This window comes from Lampris incognitus, chromosome 13 (genome assembly GCF_029633865.1).
Source record: "Lampris incognitus isolate fLamInc1 chromosome 13, fLamInc1.hap2, whole genome shotgun sequence".
NCBI classification, from domain to species: Eukaryota; Metazoa; Chordata; class Actinopteri; order Lampriformes; family Lampridae; genus Lampris; species Lampris incognitus.
The window spans coordinates 32782325-32802499 of NC_079223.1; the positions used below are offsets into that span (position 1 = coordinate 32782325).

Sequence of the window (20175 nt, forward strand, 5' to 3'; positions counted from 1 at the left end):
AGTGCTAACCACTGGGCCACCGTGCTGCATTCCTTCTTGCATTCCTTTTTCCAGTTGCTGACATTATCAACTCACAACTCGGCCTTCTCTGCCAGCACCAACAGCCGTCCTTCATCAAACTGGACAACACCGCCGACCTGCAGCAGCTCCAACAGCACCTCCATTATAAATCAGAAACCACATCAGCCACCAAAAGAGAATACAGGCAGGTACATCCACGTGTGTGTGTGTGTGTGTGTGTGTGTGTGTGTGTGTGTGTGTGTGTGTGTGTGTGTGTGTGTGTGTGTGTGTGTGTGTGTGTGTGTGTGTGTGTGTGTGTGTGCGTGTGTGTGTGTGTATGTTACCAACCTGCTGTCTTTCAGTGTGACGAGAGTCATCATCGAGGCTACAAAGGAATTCAAGAACCTGAAGAGCCAATCAGAACAAAGAGCAGGAGGAACTGAAATGGAGGTATATAATAATAATCATATTTGATAGAATAATTACTGTGTCAAGGTTAATATGGTTTAAAACAGGACAGAGAGAGAGAGACAGAGAGACAGAGAGAGAGGGACAGAGAACGAGCACGCGCGCAAGAAAGAGAGAGAAAGAGAGAAGAGCGTTCTGATGTGTCATATGTATAAAATCACTCCTTGAGAAAATCTGTTGGCAGGCTGCTTTCTAGCTACTGACTCGACCATTATATTGCTTAATACATTTTCTAAAGTAACTGAAAGTAAAGTTTGGAGTTTCTACATTAAAGTGGCTTGGATTACTTAAAGTCTCAGTGTGGGTGTCCTGGGGAAAAAATGTATTGTATTGTAGCTCATAGTGTTGTGAAGGTGGTTCCAATGTTTTAAGCTGGTTTTCTGAACTGAAACATGACATCAGCCTTCTCCTCACAGAGATATATATGCCTCTGTTCTTGAAGGTTTCCAATCATTCTGCGTTCACTTTAATGGTAACATTTTTTATGAAAAACTTTCTTTAATGTTAATGAAGAGAAACACAGAGAGAATAGTCATATCAACATGAGGGGGGTAGCTTTCAGCTAGCCCGCCAACTATCAAGCTAACTGAGTAATAGACAGCTGTCAAACAGCTCCATTAACACTGGGTTACTTGTTCACATTACAGATGACAGCAGGTGAAATAAAGGAATCAGAAACAGTTCCTTTACTATTGTGGATAGCCCTTACAGATCCAGTGGTGCTGTTAGGAGTCTATTCAAACAGGCAGGAGCCAACAGGGAACATACTGAAAGGTCAGTTCCGATTGGTTACCTGGTCAAAGAGCTTCCTGTTGACAAACAGCGTGTTGTCTGGCTTTGCCAGTTGCCGTGCCAGAAATGTGAAGAGTCCGCCAACCTGAGAAGGAGTAAAGTCAGGGTTGTCCACCATGACCTATATGACCAGGGAAAGAGACATTAAAACAACATCAGTCCTCCAGATAGAGAGCGTCAATAAAAGAACAGAGTGAACGTGACCTAGTGTCACTGGTCCCATCTTTGATAGATTTGATAAGAGAAAGACTGAAAACTGATTGGGAAAGTAGAAAAGATCAAAACACAATCTTTGGCTATGTTTACATCACCTGATACAAGTGACCCAATTCTGATTTTTTTTTTACTCATGTGGCACAGATATGTATTATAACCGTGTAAGCAGGAAAAAAAAACCCCACATGTAATCAGATATTTCTAGATCTGATTTTGACCACAGTCATGTGTGAAAATAAATCACCAGATAGGAATCTGATATCTGCCAATGCAATTCTCATGTAACCACTGAGACTGAATGTTTCCGGTCATTGCGAATTGCACATCATTCAAAAGTTTTGTAGCATTTTGAATGATCTGTTTACATGTGATTGTTTACTTCCTCACCGGTGACCAAAATCTGGTGTCGGCCGACACATGCAGGTTGTTCCAAGTGTAAATCAAAGACTTATGGTGGAAGCACAGGCATCAGATATGGGTCACTTTTAAAAGTAGATGTAAACAGTCAAAAAGTCGATCTGATATGTTTTAGAACCTGGTGGCTAAAATAAAAAGTAGTAGTTGATCAGCTGTTGAGGTTTTCCTCTGATCAAACGAATTTAACCACAGCAACTGGACGAGATAGACAGGGAATATGAGGTCTGGATGGTTTTTACAGAACCCCCACAAGGCAGCTGGACCCGATGCTGTCTCCCAATCAACTCTTAAACACTGTGCAGACCAGCTGTCGCCATTGTTCACAGACATTTTAAACACCTCTCTGGAGGACTTCAGGTTGCCAGTGTGCCTTAAAACCTCCACCATTGTCCCTGTCCCCAACACTAAGGATCACAGCCCTAAATGACAACAGACCCATCACACTGACCTCTGTGGTGATGAAGACTTTTGAACGCCTTGTGCTGTCCCACCTCAAGTCCATCAACAACCCCATGTATCTGCTACAGTTCGCATACAGAGAGCCAACAGGTCCACAGATGATGCTGTCAATGTGGCTCTCTGCTCCATCCTCCTTCACCTGGACTCTTCTGGCCCCTACGCCAGGATCCTGTTTGTGGACTTTAGCTCCACATTCAACGTAATCAGCCCTGCTCTCTTCCAGGACAGACTCTTCTAGCTCCACGTGCCCCACTCCACCTACAGGTGGATCACTGACTTCCTGACCAACAGGAGTCAGCATGTGAAGACGGGGAAGCATGTCTCGGACCCTCAGTCCATCAGCACCACTGCCCTCTAAGGCCGCATCCTGTCCCCACTGCTCTTCTCACTCTACACCAATGGCTGCACCTCCAGACAACAATCTGTCAAGCTCCTGAAGTTTGCGGATAACACCACCATCATCAGACTCATCTCTGAGGGGGACAAGTCTGCTTATAGATGGGAGGTGGACTACCTGACTTCCTGGTGCAACCAGAGCAATCTGGGGTTAAAGCCCCTGAAGACAGTGGAGATGTTGGTGGACTTCAGGAGTAGCCAAGCCCTGTATTTATATATACATGTGAGTGTATACGTATGTCTATATGACACACTTTATTTTAATTTAGTTAAAACTGTGCCGCCCAGTGACTGCTGGGATAGGCTCCAGCATCCCCGTGACCCTGAGAGCAGGGTAAGCAGTTTGGATAATGGATGGACGGATGGATGTACTTTTCTTGTATTCTTAATCACACCAACAGCGCCAAGTAAAATTCCTAGTGTATGTAATGCACATGACAATAAAAGTCTTTCTGATTCTGATTCTTCATACCTGTATTTACTGTACATCCACAGGAAGTTGGGTGACTTTTAGCTTCATTGTTCAGTAACAAACAATCTGGGCTGAAGACTAAAATATACTTGCCACCATTTTCTTTATTTCACTAGTGGATGGACCTCTGATCTGAAGACAGCTGGCCCAAACACAATTTATAAAATTCGAAATGTAGACGTGAAGGAAAAAAGAAATCCATGTGAGAAGAAATTAACATAAACAGGAACCACTTCGAGTCTGAGTCAAACCAAACCAAACAGCTAACAGTCGTAGCCTGTGGTGTTCATAGATCAAGATCTCTGCTTTGAAAAGATACAGAAGAGTTTGTGTATTTGTGAAAAATAAGGTGCAACTCCTTCAGATGTCCTTGGATGAATACATACCAGGATAAATGGGATCTGAATGGTTTCTGACCTTCAGTAAAATGTCCACGATCCTCTGCTGGTACTCCAGGGCCTGCTTGTCATTCTTAAAGTCTTCAAATGTCTATGATGGATGGACAAAATACAGAATGAAAAACAAATTTAATCAAAAAGGAAAAATCAAATCAAATCAATTTTATTTGTATAGCCAAATATCACAAATTATAAATTTGCTTCAGTGGGCTTAACAGCAACACAACATCCTGTCCTTAGACCCTCTCATCAGATAAGGGACAACTCCCTAAAAAAACAACAACAACCCTTTAACAGGGAGAAAAAATAGGAAGAAACCTCAGGGAGAGCAACAGAAGAGAGATCTCTCTGCATAGACGGACAACGTGCAATGGATGTGTTTACAAAATTTACACAATACAACATTGAAAGAGGATAAACAGAATTATAATGGACTAAAAAAATTTATGAAGAACATGATGGAAGAAAATGATGGAAAGATGGCAGAAAACAGTTTAATAATTGTCTGCATTTTTTTTTAAGATGAAAAATAACAATGACCAAAAGCAGGAAATTTATCAAGGGTTGTAAGTTATTACAGTTTCACTTTTTTGTTGTTGTTGATTCCCCCCCCTTTTCTCCCCAGTTGTGCTTGGCCAATTACCCTATTTTCCGAGCTGTCTCGGTCACTGCTCCACCCCCTCTGCCGATCCGGGGAGGGCTGCAGACTGCCACATGCCTGCTCCGATACATGTGGAGTTGCCACACGCTTCCTTTCACCTGACAGTGAGGAGTTTCACCTGGGGGATGTAGCACATGGGAGGATCATGCTATTCCCCCCAGTTCCCCCTCCCCCCTGAACAGGCGCCCCGACCGATCAGAGGAAGTGCTAGTGCAACGACCAGGACACATACCCACATCCGGCTTTCCACCTGCAGACACAGCCAATTGCGTCTGTAGGGATGCCCGACCAAGCCGGAGGTAACACGGGGATTCAAACCAGCGATCCTTGCATTGGCAGGCAACAGAATAGACCGCTATGCTACCCGGACGCTCCCTTACAGTTTCAGTCTTATGAAGCATGACAGCGGTTGATTACAGTAGCATGCAAGTACATCGTCAAGATCACAAGATGAAAAATTCTTGAGTGGGTTCAATCAACATACAACTGGTTACTTAGATTTGGAATTGATTCGTCCTAATGCGACCCTCGCTCTGCAGACAAACAGTTTACATTCCATTGGTTCAGATAAACATCTTTACAGATGGCTGCTATTGAAAAGCTACTCATCCGCGTTGTTGTGCCATTAAGATTTAATCGATCAAATCCCAAATCTGGACCGAGGAGTAACGAGGCTAACCAATCAAAGGTCTTCAATCAGTTGTTTGGTTTGACTGGCGGTCCGGCGGGCTTATCGGAGGCGGGCTTTATACCTGTGTGTTGGGTTGTGTTTCCTGGTTGGTGTTGTAGCTCACCAGGGCGAGTACGTTGAGGAACTCCCTGGTGTCAAAGTGGAGCAGTGTCCGGATGAAAGGAAACACCTCCTCTTCAGAAGAGTCAGTGGAGTGGAGACGAACCAGGAAGTCAAACACCTGAGATACACACACACACACACACACACAAAATACTACACTTAACATCTTATTTGAACATAATTTTGTTACAGAGGAGAGAATCTTTGTAGTACTGGTTTGCAAAGCTACTTTATATATCCTGTGTTTTGGTTATCTGGTTATGTGAGGGTTGTGTGTGTGTGTGTGTGTGTGTGAGAGTGAGTGAGTGAGTGAGTGAGTGAGTGAGTGAGTGAGTGAGTGAGTGAGTGAGTGAGTGAGTGAGTGAGTGAGTGAGTGAGTGAGTGAGTGAGAGAGAGAGAGAGAGAGAGAGAGAGAGAGAGAGAGAGAGAGAGAGAGAGAGAGAGAGACACATTTGATGAAGACAGTCATGAATTTGCATGCTAACACAGAACATCTGTCCTTACACATATAATACCAGTCATATGTCTATCACCCCCACATGCATCCGCACAAACCCATTGCGCTGCATTTGTTTGCTGACCACCTGCTACCGATGGAAGATTCAGAAAACCGAGGGACCCTCGTGGACAATAAAGACTGGAAGTCATGTATGAATACCAATGCACATGCACACTCGTGTGTACACACACACACACACACACACACACACACACACACACACGCACACACCCACACACACAAACCTGGTTCTTGACTTGGGGAACCAGATCTTCAGGGATGTCTCCTCTGGGATATGCTCGACCTGCCAGACAACAGCTAGACAGACAGACAGTCAAAGAGGCCATCTATGTGAAGAGGGAACAATGTCCATCCTTGAATTGGGGGGGGGGGGGGGGGGGCTAAGAGTACATCTGTCACCATCTTACAATACTGTGATTGCAACCATTCCCCAATCCTCTTTGAATAGTACACATGACCATTGAAACTCTAGTTAATGGTCACAGCAATTTGCATATGAAACCGATCGTTGTCAGTCGTTATGCCACTGTATTGTTTATAAGGGTGGGGATACCAGCAGTCAGTTGAGACTGAAGAGTTCACTTAGATGAGTGATGAAACGTTTCTGTCAATAAATGTTGTGTCCAGATGAACTAATTCAACTTTCTTTGATGGGCCTTTAATGTTTAAGTGAAGACATTTATACTTTTGTATGTACTTCTCTCAGGATGTGAGAAGCAAGACAAAGGGTCAAATTGATGTGCAATACAACGTAAAGCGGGACGCGTGGTCACCGCAATTTGTGTGTTTGTGTTTGTCTGTCTCTTTGTGTATGTGTGTGTTTTACCTTATATACACCAACAGCTTATTTCCCATAACCACTTGCTCATCTGTGAAATGAGAAAACAAGAATGTTCAGCCACCATGATGTCAAAGCAACTTGTTAATGCCGAGAATTGTGGGAGTTTTAGGTCCAACCTGTCAAGCTCCTCCCCTTTCTCAGAGGTGGGCCAATCACTGCAAAGAGTTTCTGAAATACAATAAGGAAGTGCATCACTGGTTGTTTTTAATATCTATTAGCACAGTACTGTTATCTGTCAGAATTCTGTTTCTTAATACTGAAGTAAATAAGAATGTTAGATCAGAAAAATTAGATTTGGCTTTATAATGCTGTGGATTTGTGAATCGTCAAAGAAAAAAAAAGATTAAGAAAGTACAAGTGTTGCTTTATAAACTACAGTTTCGAATGTTCATTATATACTATTTTTAACTACAGAAATGATTGAATTCTGAAATTATGTAAAAATTAGCTAATCAAATTAACTTTTCAAAGTAGTTCTTAGTCTATTTTCTGGACTCTTATTACTGGACAGTGTGCTCTGAGACAACAGGTGAAAGTCTTTTCTCAGAACAACACCAAATTCCAACAAAACAATATTGAAAAACAAAAATTAGAATATCGTCTGAAGTAACAAGACACAGTGAGATTGAATGAGATAAAATCACTGGCAGATGTTGGTCAGCTGGTATGAGGTCAGTTGAATGTGAAAGTCAATGTTTGTGTGTTTACCTCCATAGGTGTAATATAGTCATTCATGCCACTGTTGAAAACGTAAATCATGGCATCATAGAGCTGGTTCTCCCAACACAGCCGAACCACCTGAAATGTGCACACATGCAGACACAATACAGGATGGAGAAATACTGGGGTCAGGAAGAATGACATTAATAGAGCTGAGGAAACTAATTTGAGTTTGTTATCACCAAAGAAGTCAATTTCACACCCATCACATCATGATATCCATATGAACATTCCCATAGGTTTACAGGCACTGTTTACATAGTAGATAAAGAGATACATAAAGGGAAAGACAGGTATACAGACGGAGAGACAGGCAGACAGACCTGCATATGCATATGTACGTATGTACATACAATAACCTTAGTTTCAGATAAAAGAAAGCTTTAAACAATTATAAAAACATAACTAAAAAATTGGATAGTACACAGTATAAACTGCAGCAACATTGTGGACATACTTGTGAACACACACACACACACACACACACACACACACACACACACACACACACACACACACACACACACACCTGCTGTATGTCCAGACTTGTTACGTCCAGATGCACGATGCAGCTCTCCAGGCTCTCCATCATCCCATTACCATGGTAATGAGCAAGCAGGTCCCTCATGACGGGGGTGGTCAGGTGACCCAGACGCTCGGTGACGATGTAAGACTCCAGTGACTCCAGAAAAACGCCTTTAGCCACCACATTCTCCACCAGGTGAGTGTAGAGCTGGTTGAACAGGAGGTCACTGGAGGATAGGAGCACACACGCACACAGGCAGGCAGGCATACACATACACACACACACACACACATACACACACAAATCAAATCAAATCAATTTTATTTGTATAGTCCTATATCACAAATTACAAATTTGCCTCAGTGGGCTTAACAGCAACACAACATCCAGAAACACACACCAGAAACATGACCAACCATCAGAAACTTGGCTTTGTTCGTGTTTAACCTTAATCCCTTCTTTTTTGTTTATTGAGTTTCACCATGCGTTGTAACAAAGGACATGAAATGTGGGGTGAAATATGTCCAATGAAACATTTTATTTTCCAGTGTTTAGGTGAAATTAAAGTCTGCTAGTGCAAATCGCTATATGTACCGGTTTTGCTTTATGAAAGATGTCCTATGTGCTGGAAGCTTGTCATTAAGGGTGCTGTAGATGGCTGAAGTCCTTCCCTTTGGTGTAGTACAAACCTTATTCATAATCCCTCTGCATCCTACATCCACCTTTATCACAACACTGTTCTACTGTAATATTACTGTCTGTCCAACACAATCATCACATCACCATCATGTTCCAAATGGATAAATATTAATGGAGAAAAGGTGTGGGCTGCAGCTTTGAGAAGTTTATTTCTAAATCTGTTACCACATTGTTTATTCTGTCCACTTGGTAGCTATTTACAATTTCATTTATCAGAAATTGTACCTATCACACCTCTCTCTGTTCTGGAAGAGGGTTCCCTCCTCTGATGTTGTCTTGAGCTTTCTCCCATTTTTTACCTGATGAGTTTTTTTCCCCATGGACTTTTTCATCATCTGAATTGACAGTCTAAAGACAGAGGATGTCTCTACTGTGGTTTACTGTATCTCTCCGTTTCTAATTGTGTGAATATAAAACACATTGGGACTGCAACTGTGATCCAGATGTGTACTAAAAAACGAACAGGTCAATACAGCTCCAGGAAAACTAAAGGAACATGTGTATCCACACAGCTCTCTCAAGCCCGTGTGTGTGTGTGTGTTTGTGTGTGTGTGTGTGTGTGTGTTCTGTCTCTGTCTTTACGTGCATTTGACTTACGTCCTGCATAGCAACAGGGAGTAATCGACCATCACAGGCACCACATCCTAGATAGATAGATAGACAGACAGATAGATAGATAGAGAGAGAGAGAGAGAGAGAGAGAGAGAGAGAGAACACGGACAATGATGGTCCACACACACACACACACACACCTGTTTATTAATCTGTATGAAGTCATTTATACATTAGAAGCAAGACATTAACTCTTTAAAGACAACCGCCATGTGTTCACTTACCTTAAAGTGTTGCTCCATGACTTGGATCTTTCCTTGTTCCGGACACTTCTTTAATGAGCGGTCAGCAAACTGGAACAGGATTTCTACCATCTGGACACACACACACACACGCAGACACAAACAGAAAACATTTTTCATTCAGATTTTCATTTCGAATGCCATCCTGATTCAGTACCATTGAAAAATGACAATAATAATAATAATAATAATATTGAATTACTGCCCGGGTGAGTGTAGAAAAACTAGTTCATCAACAAAAGGAAAACCTTCATGGCATGAACATGAATCTCTCTGAAGAGAAAAGGAGGGAAAAGAAAGAATTCAGTTTTCTTTTCTCACCTTGTCAGCGACCACAGCTTTCCTCTTGACGGGATCGCCAAACAGACCTAGAAAATACCAAAACCGGCTGATTTTTCATTTGATTTCAATGACTCACATACATGAAATTTGACTCAGGTTTATTCCTCCGTTATCTTCATGATGCTACAGAACTGGTCGCTAGGGGCTGCTTGAATAAGAGTAGAATCCATGAAGCATGAAACTCTCCATCCATGTATAAAAATACACTTTAATGCAAAAAATCCAGATGAGCCCATTTGACATCCCAGTCATTCAGACCTTTGTCAGACATGAAATGACAATGTTGGAAGCAGAGTCGCACACAACATAACTTCGAGTATCCATCAAGTCTTGTAAACTCAGATAATTGAGATCATATTCAATATGCTTTTATTCATATGCTTTTCCATTTTTGGTGTGTGGGAAGATGTTGGCGCAAATTCACGTTTGCAGAAGCCTCACCCAGTAGTGGTGTTGGAAGATGGCGGCGCGATTTCACGTTTGCGGTGGCCTCATCCAGTACCGTCCATGCAGTGTCTTTGTCTACATCTAAGTTTGTCTTCATTTGAAGGCTGAGAGAGTTGGTGCTGGATCGGCTGGAAGAGCTTGGTCTGCTGCATCCTGTGGGCCCAGGGACCACGGCCCTGCCTGGAGCTGTGCCCGAACAGGTAACACCGAGGGCGGTCTGACAGGACGTGGAAGTGGGGCAGGCTAAGCTAACTGCTAGCCCATGCAGACCGGCAGTTCCGATAACACCAAGGGCGGTCTGGCAGCGGCTTCGCCTAGCCTTGACTGTGTTGTCGTGTGAAGTGCGGGGGGGTCGAAGGTGTCTGGGAGAGCTAGTGTTTAATCGGCTAAGGGAGCTTGATCTGTTGTGTCCAGTGGGCCCCAAGGACCACGGCCCTGCCTGGAGTTGTACCCGAACAGGTAACACCGAGGGCGGTCTGACAGGAAGTGGAAGTGGTGCAGGCTAAGCTAACTGCTAACCCATGCAGCCCGGCAGTTCTGACAGTCATCTTGGCTGGCGTTCATTCTCCTGGACAGCGATTTTTTTGTTTAGTTTGGATATATGTGTTCTTGTAATTCTTGGTGGCATGGTGGCACAGTGGTTAGCGCGGTTGTCTCACAGCAACAAGGTCCTGGGTTCAAGCCCCGGGGTAGTCCAACCTTAGTGGGTCATCCTGGGTCGTCCTCTGTGTGGAGTTTGCATGTTGTCCCCATGTCTGCGTGGGTTTCCTCTGGGGGATCTGGTTTCCTCCCACAGTCCAAAGACATGTAGGTCAGGTGAATTGGCTGTACTAAATTGTCCCTAGGAATGAATGAATGTGTGTGTGTGTGTGTGTGTGTGTGTGTGTGGGCCCTGTGATGGCCTGGCGGCCTGTCCAGGGTGTCTCCTCGCCTGCCGCCCAATGACTGCTGGAATAGGCTCCAGCATCCCCGCGACCCTGAGAGCAGGATCAGCGGTAAAGATAATGCATGGATGGATGGTGTTCGTGTAATTCTTGTAGTTTTTGGATGGGTGCTTTTGTCTTTGTGTTGCACTGCTGTGGGCTGGGGGAAATGATGTTTCGTTTCATTTCGTGTGCACCTTATTCCTGATTAAAGACATGAAGACATCGTGACCAAACCATCACCTTCATTCAGTTATTCACATTAACGACATGACTGACTATGTAAACAGTCACTGCTGCAAGTGAACAGAAAGCTGCTGCACAGGAAACAGAGGAGAAGCAGTGAAACCCATTTCCTTTTTCAAAAAGGAACAGGCGGACAGACAGACAGACAGAACAGAGATAGATAGATAGATAGACAGACAGACAGATTGATGGATGGTTTCAGGTCACACTCACCAACCACAGCTTTGGCGGTGCCTTCATGGAAGGACCAGGCGAGATTGAGTGCCTCCACAAAGTGTTCCTGTTTCAACAGCCAGTCTACACGCTGGACAGAGAGAGACAGAGAGAGAGAGGGACACGGATGAAAAAAGAAAAAACAGAAAGAAGAGGACAGATACAGACAAATTGAGAGGAAAGAAAAAAACAATCAGATTTGGATTACTTAGGTGTAACACAGGAAAAAGAAGGTTGTCTAATCCAGTGGTTCTCAATCAGGTCCTCAGGTACCAGCAGTGCCGCTGTTTGTGTATTCATTACATTCACCTGTTGTTCCAGGTGTAAAACCTCCCTGACTGGATGGCTGGATTACTTTCTGTAATCTAGCTACACACGTCAGTTTTAAGACGATATGTACCTATATAATTTAGTTAATACTTAATAATTAACTTGGTTGAAAAGATGTCTGCTGTGTGCAGATGCTGGACATACCTCTCTCCAGTTCCTCAGAGTCATGATGTGAGCAGACTGTTGGTGAGAGAGAGCGAGAGACACAGAGTGAAAGAGAGAGAGAACGATAACCAACACAGGAGGACTTCAGGAAATGCAGTGGTTAAATGTGTGATGTCACTTCCTCACTGAATGCTTTGCTACACACAATCACATTGGTGCGTGTTCAGTGGTGGGATGTCGACATCTCCATCTTCATTTTACCTCTTCGTCATTTTCAGGCTCTTATCAAAAAGCAGTTTGGTGGACACACGTAACAGAGGTCATACAGTGCCTTGCTAAAGTATTCAACCCCCTTGACAGTCATCACTAATTTCTGGATTATAAAAGACACTCACACATCTGTTCCTGAGCAATATTATTTTTGTGAACCCATAAGCTCTAACAGCATGTTCCCAAAGACAAAATAAGTTGTGTTTCGCTGACTTTTTATAAATAAATTAAAAGCTAAAATCCTGGGTTTTTACTGGGATCATGTTTGACCTGAAATGCTCTGTGAAATTCTAGAAATATCCCAGTAAATCACTCCAGGGTCTGGTAGATCAAATTTCTAAGACATATAGCCACAGTATCTTCCTTGAACTGTCTCGCTATGAAAATGTCCCACAGAATCCCTCCATCAGATGTTTTGACATGTTCAGTTTGCCATACTAAATACACAACCAATGAAAAGTACATCCATGTTTGCATGCAAACCAATGAAAAGACAGCGGTAATTCTACTGTACTGTAGCTGCTCATGTGACGTCAGGAAAAAGCAACTACAGGTTGTGTAAATACTGGCAGGCCATGAACAATAACACACATTTCAATAATCTGGTCCAACTGCCACTTTATCAAAGTTAATGTACACAGGAGGGGATGATGGGACAGAATGAGGTCCAATGTAACTGAGATGCAGGGATTTGCTGAGTGTGTGTATGTGCGTGTATGTGTGTGTGTGTGTGTGTGTGTGTGTGTGTGTGTGTGTGTGTGTGAGTGAGTGAGTCAGAGAGAGAAATGGGAGAGAAACAAAGCACTGTAATTGACAGGCAACACACACGCACACGCACACGCACACGCACACGCACACACACACACACACACACATAATGAAATACCTTGGTGCCCAAATAGACGATCTGTCCTGCGTAGCTTGAGACTGACTGGTAACAGGCCTTTTCTCCCACTAAAGCCTGGAGAATGTCAATACTGTTAGACACACATGAGCCCATGACGGAGCAATACACCACATACATACATACACACACAGGCACGCACGCGCGCACACACACACACACAGGGAGAGGACTGGATAAATCAGTGATAGTGTCTCGATTAATGCGTGTTTGAAGCAACAGTCTCCACGCTTGCTGCAGAATTCGTACGATCCAACCTGTTTCATTAATGTGAATGAACTGGGTGCCTCTTTAAATCAAGAGGCGTACGTTGGAGACTGTACCTTCATGAAGCCAAATCAAAGGTCATAATCTGTTGCTGGTTGGTGACGTGCAAGCCTAGCTGTATTTCCCTCTGCCATCGACAAACTCCTTTCATGAAAATCTCTAAATATTTAACAATTAGATAGTCGCTAAAGAGTCACTACGCACTAAAACAATGAAACTAAACTGTGTTTGGAAATGTGTTCCAAACACAGTTTAGTTTAAAATCAGTTTGAAACCAATCAGTTTAAAACCAATTGAAACCTGCAATGGTTTCAATTGGTTTTCATGGCCTCCAGTTTAGTCCTGTTCCAAACACTTTCCTCCTCATGCCATAATCCTAAATTATTTTTATATTTTCTTTTACAACCCATGAAACTTATAATTCTCCTCTTGTATTTTCCCTTGAAACAACAAGCACAATTTTCTTCTTAAAAGTAAAGTTGATGTCTGAATTATAATATGTACAGGTTATTGTAATGTCATATATATGGAGGAAATATTTTCCACATTTGGCATTTCAAATAAATACCCCTTATTATATCAATTTAAAAACAGAAGAAGAGCTGGGCCATAGCCACACTACCAGATACCGTGAGTCTTTTTTTTACCACAAAAGTTTCCTTTATATTCAGATTAAATGACATTTTCTGCATTTGAACTGAGAAACACATCTGACTTGTCACAAACCAACAGCATCATTTAACGCTCGCTGCAATAAGGACCGCTAAGAATGCTAACAAGTCATTTGTCTGATTATTTAACCAGCAGGAAAGAAACTTTTTCCTTGCAAGAGTTTTGTAACAAATGCCAATCATCCAATGTCATTCCCCAAACATAACATCTAATCTTTCTTTTCATTTCTGTCTAATTTCTTTTCTTTTAATTGTAATTCTTTATTAATGTATTCTTAAGTATTTCTCAATTATTTAATTGTTATTAATTTATTCTTTAATTTATGCTTTATTAGTTTATACTTAATGATTGATTATTCTTGTTAATTATTAATTTATTCTTCTTAATTTATAAATTATTTATTAATTATTGATTGATTAATTTACTCTTTATTAATTTTAATTCTTTTAACTTTTCTTTTAATTTTTCTTAAAAATAATTTCTTCTTAATTTCTTTTGGTTTTGATCCAAGTTCGATCCTTCCATCTTGAACTCCTTTCCACCAGTGATTAAAAGTGGTTACCCTTAATTTCTTCTAATGGTTTAATTTCAAACTTCAAATCCTAGATTCCCTTTTGAGATGAACATGATCCTGAACATGCAGAAAACATTCATGTGCAGGTCAAAATTTTCTATTGTGCCATATTTTGGCATAACACCTGCAAAATAATCCAGCATTAGCTTGCGTATTTTGGAGAAAGAAGACTGATCAACAATATCATAATCCATCCATCCATCCATTATCCAAACCGCTTATCCTGCTCTCAGGGTCGCGGGGATGCTGGAACCTATGCCAACAGTCAAACATTAAATTAAACATATTAAAACATTAAATTTAACCTAATTAAACATGAGATAATGTTTAACTTTGTATTTTAGCACCTGATGCTTTATTTCTACATTCGACATGCAAATTCTTTCTTCCACTTTTGCTTTTGTGGCAGACTCAACACATTTCCTGTGCGGGCTCCATTACACTTGAATACTTGGTGGGAATAGCGGATCCAAACAGGCACCGATGGAAAATGGCATGTAGAGAAACAATTACTGTACGCTAATACATCAGCTGCTGTTCCAAAAAAATGCCGGTGAGTAAAGGCATCGTACATGGCATTTTTTTAACATGAAAAATGGCGGATAACCAGTTTAAGTGATGTCAGGAAACAAACCTAAACACTGAACCCTGAACCTGACTTTGAGAATCCTGGTTTAACCATAATCTATAATCCCAGAGTCTCTACCTTTTCAAACCTGCCTCTAATCCCTCACCAGTGCCTGTGAGACGTTGCCACCAGTGGCCAGCGATTTAAAGTGTCGGCTGTTATAGACCAGTTGCACCTGGTCCAAGTCCATCGTCTCAAGAACCTCCTGACTCGGTCGGTCCACAACCTGCAGCTTCTCATGGCTGTCCACCAGGACCAAGGTCCGACTGTTGATCCACTAGAGAAAGAGAGAAGGTTGTCAAGACACAGACGAACAGACAGAAAGAGGAGTAAAATTTGCTGAATTTGTTTTGGAAAACAGAAATTTAGATTTAGAAATGTCTTTGGGTGAGGTTAACAACATGTTCATATGGTGATAGCGACATTTCTGACTTGTCAATAACACAACTGGTCACTTCAGTCCCACACCAAAATGGACTAAATTAAAACAATAAAAACTATCATGTTCTTCTGGTCTTTTCAGCACATTACTGTACAAATACTATTGTATTTCTGTAGTGTAGAAAGTGAGCCTTAAGTGTTGCTGTAGTCTTACTATAGAAATGCTTTAGTACATGCTTTTTTTTTTACATGGTGATGCTGGTCATGTGGCTCAGGTCCTGAGCTGTTTCGGTGGCATCTGGGTATTGCTTGGCAACCTCCTCATCATATTCTTCATATATTTTATAATTCCACTATAATTCTGTTATCCTCTTTCAATGTGGTATTCTGCAAATTGTGTACATACAACATCCATTGCATGTTGTCCATCTTGGGAAAGAGATCCCTCCTCTGTTGCTCTCCCTGAGGTTTCTTCCTATTTTTTCTCCTTGTTAAAGGTTTTTTTTAGGTTTTTTTTAGGGAGTTGTTCCTTATCTGATGCGAGGGTCTAAGGGCAGGATGTTGTGTTGCTGTAAAGCCCCCTGAGGCAAATTTGTAATTTGTGATATTTGGCTATACAAATAAAATTGACTTGACATAGGTTTAGCTAGCTAGCTAGCTATTTAGCTAACATTGGAAATGAAAGGGTGCGCTGTCGGCTAGCTAACGTTAGTTAGCTAATATTAATATAACAAGACATACCTGGATCAATCATCCCTGATCAAGCGTTAACCCCCCGGCTTCACTATCTTCACAGCCGACAGGTCAGTCAAACTATCTCACAAGTCAAAAGGTGGGGGTATTTGTGTGGTGTGACAACTCAACAATTCTTCATCACTACTGCTCTTATGATCTTGAATTTATCAGTTTGAAACTTGACTAGTACAAGGCTGTAGCACTGTAGCGAAAAACAAAATAAACACTGGAAATACAACTGCAACCTTCTTTTATGGTTTCAATATAATCCATTTTCTATGGGTATCATCAATGGCACCCAGTAACAGTTCCCCTTAGAAACCTTAGGCGAGCCTGGTTTATGGAACATGTATATACTATGTGTAAGTGTATGTGTGCACGTGCATGTGCACATGAGCAGCGTACTCACGCTCAGGCTGATGATGTCACAGTTCAAATGAAGCTGTCTCTGTTTGATGACATGGATGGTCCCCGTCTCCTCTTTCTTCACCTGCAATAAGGAAAAGGTTTCCAGTTACACTTTAACACCCAGAGGAAACCACAAAACATGCCATAAGATTAACAAATAGGTAAAATGCACTTTTACACAAAGACATGTGCTTTGAAAATGCACAGTTTTCACAGAGTAGCTGTAAGAAATCTTTTTTCATTTCAGATCTGTGTAACCCAGTTTCCCAAACACAACTGAAAAATAATGTAGCTGGCGGAAAATGTAGATTGTGGAATATTTTATGTCAATAGGGCATTTTTTGTGGACTTTCATCTGTGTGTTTAATTTATGTTATTCCAAAAAAAACATTTTCCATATCCATGATGTAAACAACAGCTTGTTGTCAGAGATTTTCATATTCACTCCATAGTGACCACTTCCTGTTTCAAAAGCTGCTGAGCACTGTTTGGCTGAAAAAAAAAAGTTAAGACTTTATCTTTGTTCATTTTCTTTTCTCGAGAATATGGATATATAAGTTACAGAAAATTCAAATTGAATTTAAAGAACTACATTCAAAATCGTACTAAACTTGAACTCTTGGTAGACTGTTTAATTAAAAGAACAAATTCCATTTCTATCCATTACCAAGTCAAAGTCCTGACCTAAATCCAAATGAATTTGCTTTGACAGGACCTGAAAAAAGGCTCAAAGTTCGTAGACAGACTGCTCCTTTGTATTCACAGACAGATATAGTTATCTGTCAATAACATACATTCATTCATCCATCTATTATCCAAACCACTTATCCTGCTCAGGGTCGCAGAATGTGGGAGCCTATCCCAGCAGTCATTGAGCTGCAGGCGGGGAGACACCCTGGCCAGGGCCCACACACACACACACACACACACACACACACACACACACACACACACACACACACATGCATATTCACACCTAGGGACAATTTAGTATGGCCGATTCACCTGACCTACATGTCTTTGGACTGTGGGAGGAAACTGGAGCACCCGGAGGAAACCCACACAGACACAGGGAGAACATGTAAACTCCACACAGAGGACGACCTGGGATGATCCCCAAAGTTGGACTACCCCGGGGCTCGAACCCAGGACCTTCTTGCTGTGAGGCGACTATGCTAACCACTGCACCACCATGCTGCCAACACCATACAATACAGCAATAACATAGTTATCATTAATACAGTTGTCAATAACATACATAGTTTAATGCCTAATGCAACATTTCTCTCTCTATCCTTGTCTTTTAATTATCAGTGGGTGGTTGTGATTCATGCCAGTTGGAGTCAGCAAACTGACAGCAACACTAAGCAAGTGAAGTAAGAAAAACCAGGAAGTAGAGAGGAAGTTATGTGCATACCAGGAGGAAGTTGATGGTGTCTCCTCTACAGAAGGCCAGGACGGGATTAACTGTCTTCTGAACAGGAACAAACTGCCAGGCCAGCTGAGGAACACTGGACGGATCAGACTGGAGAGAGCGAAAACCACAGTCTAATAAATACACACCATGTAGATATGAAGAAGAGACTTTACATCATCTCGGATGAGACGCAGGCGGAATAATGCAGACGCAGATGAACTTTGCTTTCTGCACTACACTGTAAACTTAATGCAGAACTGTCTCGAATCACTTACGCATTCACAAAAACACATTTGAGAAGTTCATATACATGTTTCATAGGTGAAGTAACCTAAACAGTTATCCCATAGCCAACTTTAAATCAGTGTCTCCTGACCTGCAAAGGCAAAGAAGAAACATGAAAACATCAAACAAGACACAGAAATGTGAAACAAACTGTGTTTTGTTTAAATAGGCAATAAGAAGAACTGGAGTTGGTCCCCGGGCGCTGAACCAGAGCTCATATACAACAGGATGGGATAAATGCAGAAGACAAATTTCATTGTAACAAAAAAACTGTATAATGACAAAAATAGTGGCTTTCTTCTTTCTATAATATTCTAGAATGTAATGTTCATATTTACATTTAGCTGTGGCATGATTACTTCAAATGCAGATATAATTAATTGTCATTTCAATAATGGCAGCTTTGGCCCGCCGAATCAGTAAATATATCATCATCTGACAGAGCAACAAAGAATACAGTGCCCTTTTGCCAATCAGTGTAATTTTGAAAAGGCAATGGCATCCGTGGTAAAATATTATTATTATTGAACATGAAAAACTCTCCATACCAGACTGTTAGACTGATGAACAAACAGAGCTGTCATCCAGCAACCCCAAAGAAAATCCAGGAAATTACCGCAAACAAATCAAGAACATTGAGGAGCAAGCAGGCAGACAGACAGGCAGACAGACAGACAGGCAGACAGACAGGCAAACAGATTACTGACCTTACTATATGGGAAAGTCATCCAGACTTTGAGGGAGGGCTTCAATCCAATCACTAAAATCTAAACGTTAATGAAAGTCATTTAAAAAAATTTTTTTTTCAGAATTACACAACAATGGACAACAGAATAGTGTCTGAGGTGTGTGTGTGTGCACGTGTGTGTGTACCTTGGTGAGCGAGCCCATGGCCAGCAAAGAGTAGAGTGTGATGGGGTGGTCTTTGAGGTCTGGAGGAGTGTGTAAAGGCTCAATACAGCACACCTCTCCTTTAGAACCACTGAACAGACAGCGAGAGTCACAGGAACGCACTCCCATCACTCTCCTATAGAGAGAGACACAGAGAGAGAGAGAGACAGACAGACACACACAGACAGACAGACAGACAGAGAGGGAGACACACACACACACACAAAGACAGAGAGAGACAGAGACAGACAGTGCAAGAGAGACTTTTTTTTACTTTAAAAAAACAACCTTAATACATTGTCACACATTTACAGCAGCTTTGAAACAAAGACTCACAGAAATAAGCGACTATTAAGCGACTTTGAGTATTAGAAAAGTGCTATATAAGTTTAATTTATTATTATTATAAATAACATTATCTGAAAAAGTCACTAAAATTAATTCATCATTCATCACTGAACAAATGACATCGTTATAACACCACTGATTTACAAACAAAACCATGTTATTCATTAATGTATGAAATTTAAAATCAATTAAAACTCTGGCTTTTACGAGAGAGGTGAGAGAGGTGAACACAGGGACTTTCTTCACACAGTTTCCCTTCTATCTTGTTTTTCCTGGTGATATACAGTGACAGTTTAGCTTCGCCAGCAAGGAAGTTCGAAAGTTGCCACTTTGTTGCATTATTTTTATTGTATCCTGCCCCGAAAATAAAATCAGTTTTAGACCACACTTAATTAAAGGAAGTAAACAAACAATCTAAAACACCAAAAACTTCCGAGAGAGAGAGAGAGAGCGAGACATTTATATCTCTTTAATCTAGACTGTCAGTCTAGATTAGGGAAAAATACCTGGTAGAGCAACATTAACATTAAACTAAACTAGTAGTGGACAGGGGAGCC

General features: G+C 41.5%; 1 protein-coding gene across 2 annotated transcripts in view; it reads right to left on the bottom strand.

The window, feature by feature from the left end:
• Positions 1–20175, bottom strand: part of vps8 (VPS8 subunit of CORVET complex) — a 61000-nt gene that overhangs the window by 27462 nt on the left and 13363 nt on the right. Inside the window, exons 10-30 of one of the 2 annotated variants that reach the window (XM_056291347.1) lie at positions 19253–19406; positions 19087–19146; positions 18095–18202; positions 16679–16759; positions 15260–15430; positions 12995–13069; positions 11878–11913; positions 11404–11494; positions 9554–9600; positions 9215–9304; positions 8976–9022; positions 7683–7905; positions 7142–7231; positions 6550–6601; positions 6419–6461; positions 5817–5889; positions 5074–5190; positions 3638–3709; positions 1262–1381; positions 349–405; positions 76–158 (exon numbers count right to left, since the gene is read on the bottom strand). In XM_056291347.1, coding sequence (XP_056147322.1) covers positions 76–158; positions 349–405; positions 1262–1381; positions 3638–3709; positions 5074–5190; positions 5817–5889; positions 6419–6461; positions 6550–6601; positions 7142–7231; positions 7683–7905; positions 8976–9022; positions 9215–9304; positions 9554–9600; positions 11404–11494; positions 11878–11913; positions 12995–13069; positions 15260–15430; positions 16679–16759; positions 18095–18202; positions 19087–19146; positions 19253–19406 — 1890 coding nt within the window. Of the gene's footprint in view, positions 1–75; positions 159–348; positions 406–1261; positions 1382–3637; positions 3710–5031; positions 5191–5816; positions 5890–6418; positions 6462–6549; positions 6602–7141; positions 7232–7682; positions 7906–8975; positions 9023–9214; positions 9305–9553; positions 9601–11403; positions 11495–11877; positions 11914–12994; positions 13070–15259; positions 15431–16678; positions 16760–18094; positions 18203–19086; positions 19147–19252; positions 19407–20175 lie in introns of both variants that reach the window. The other variant, XM_056291346.1, reaches the window with a different exon arrangement.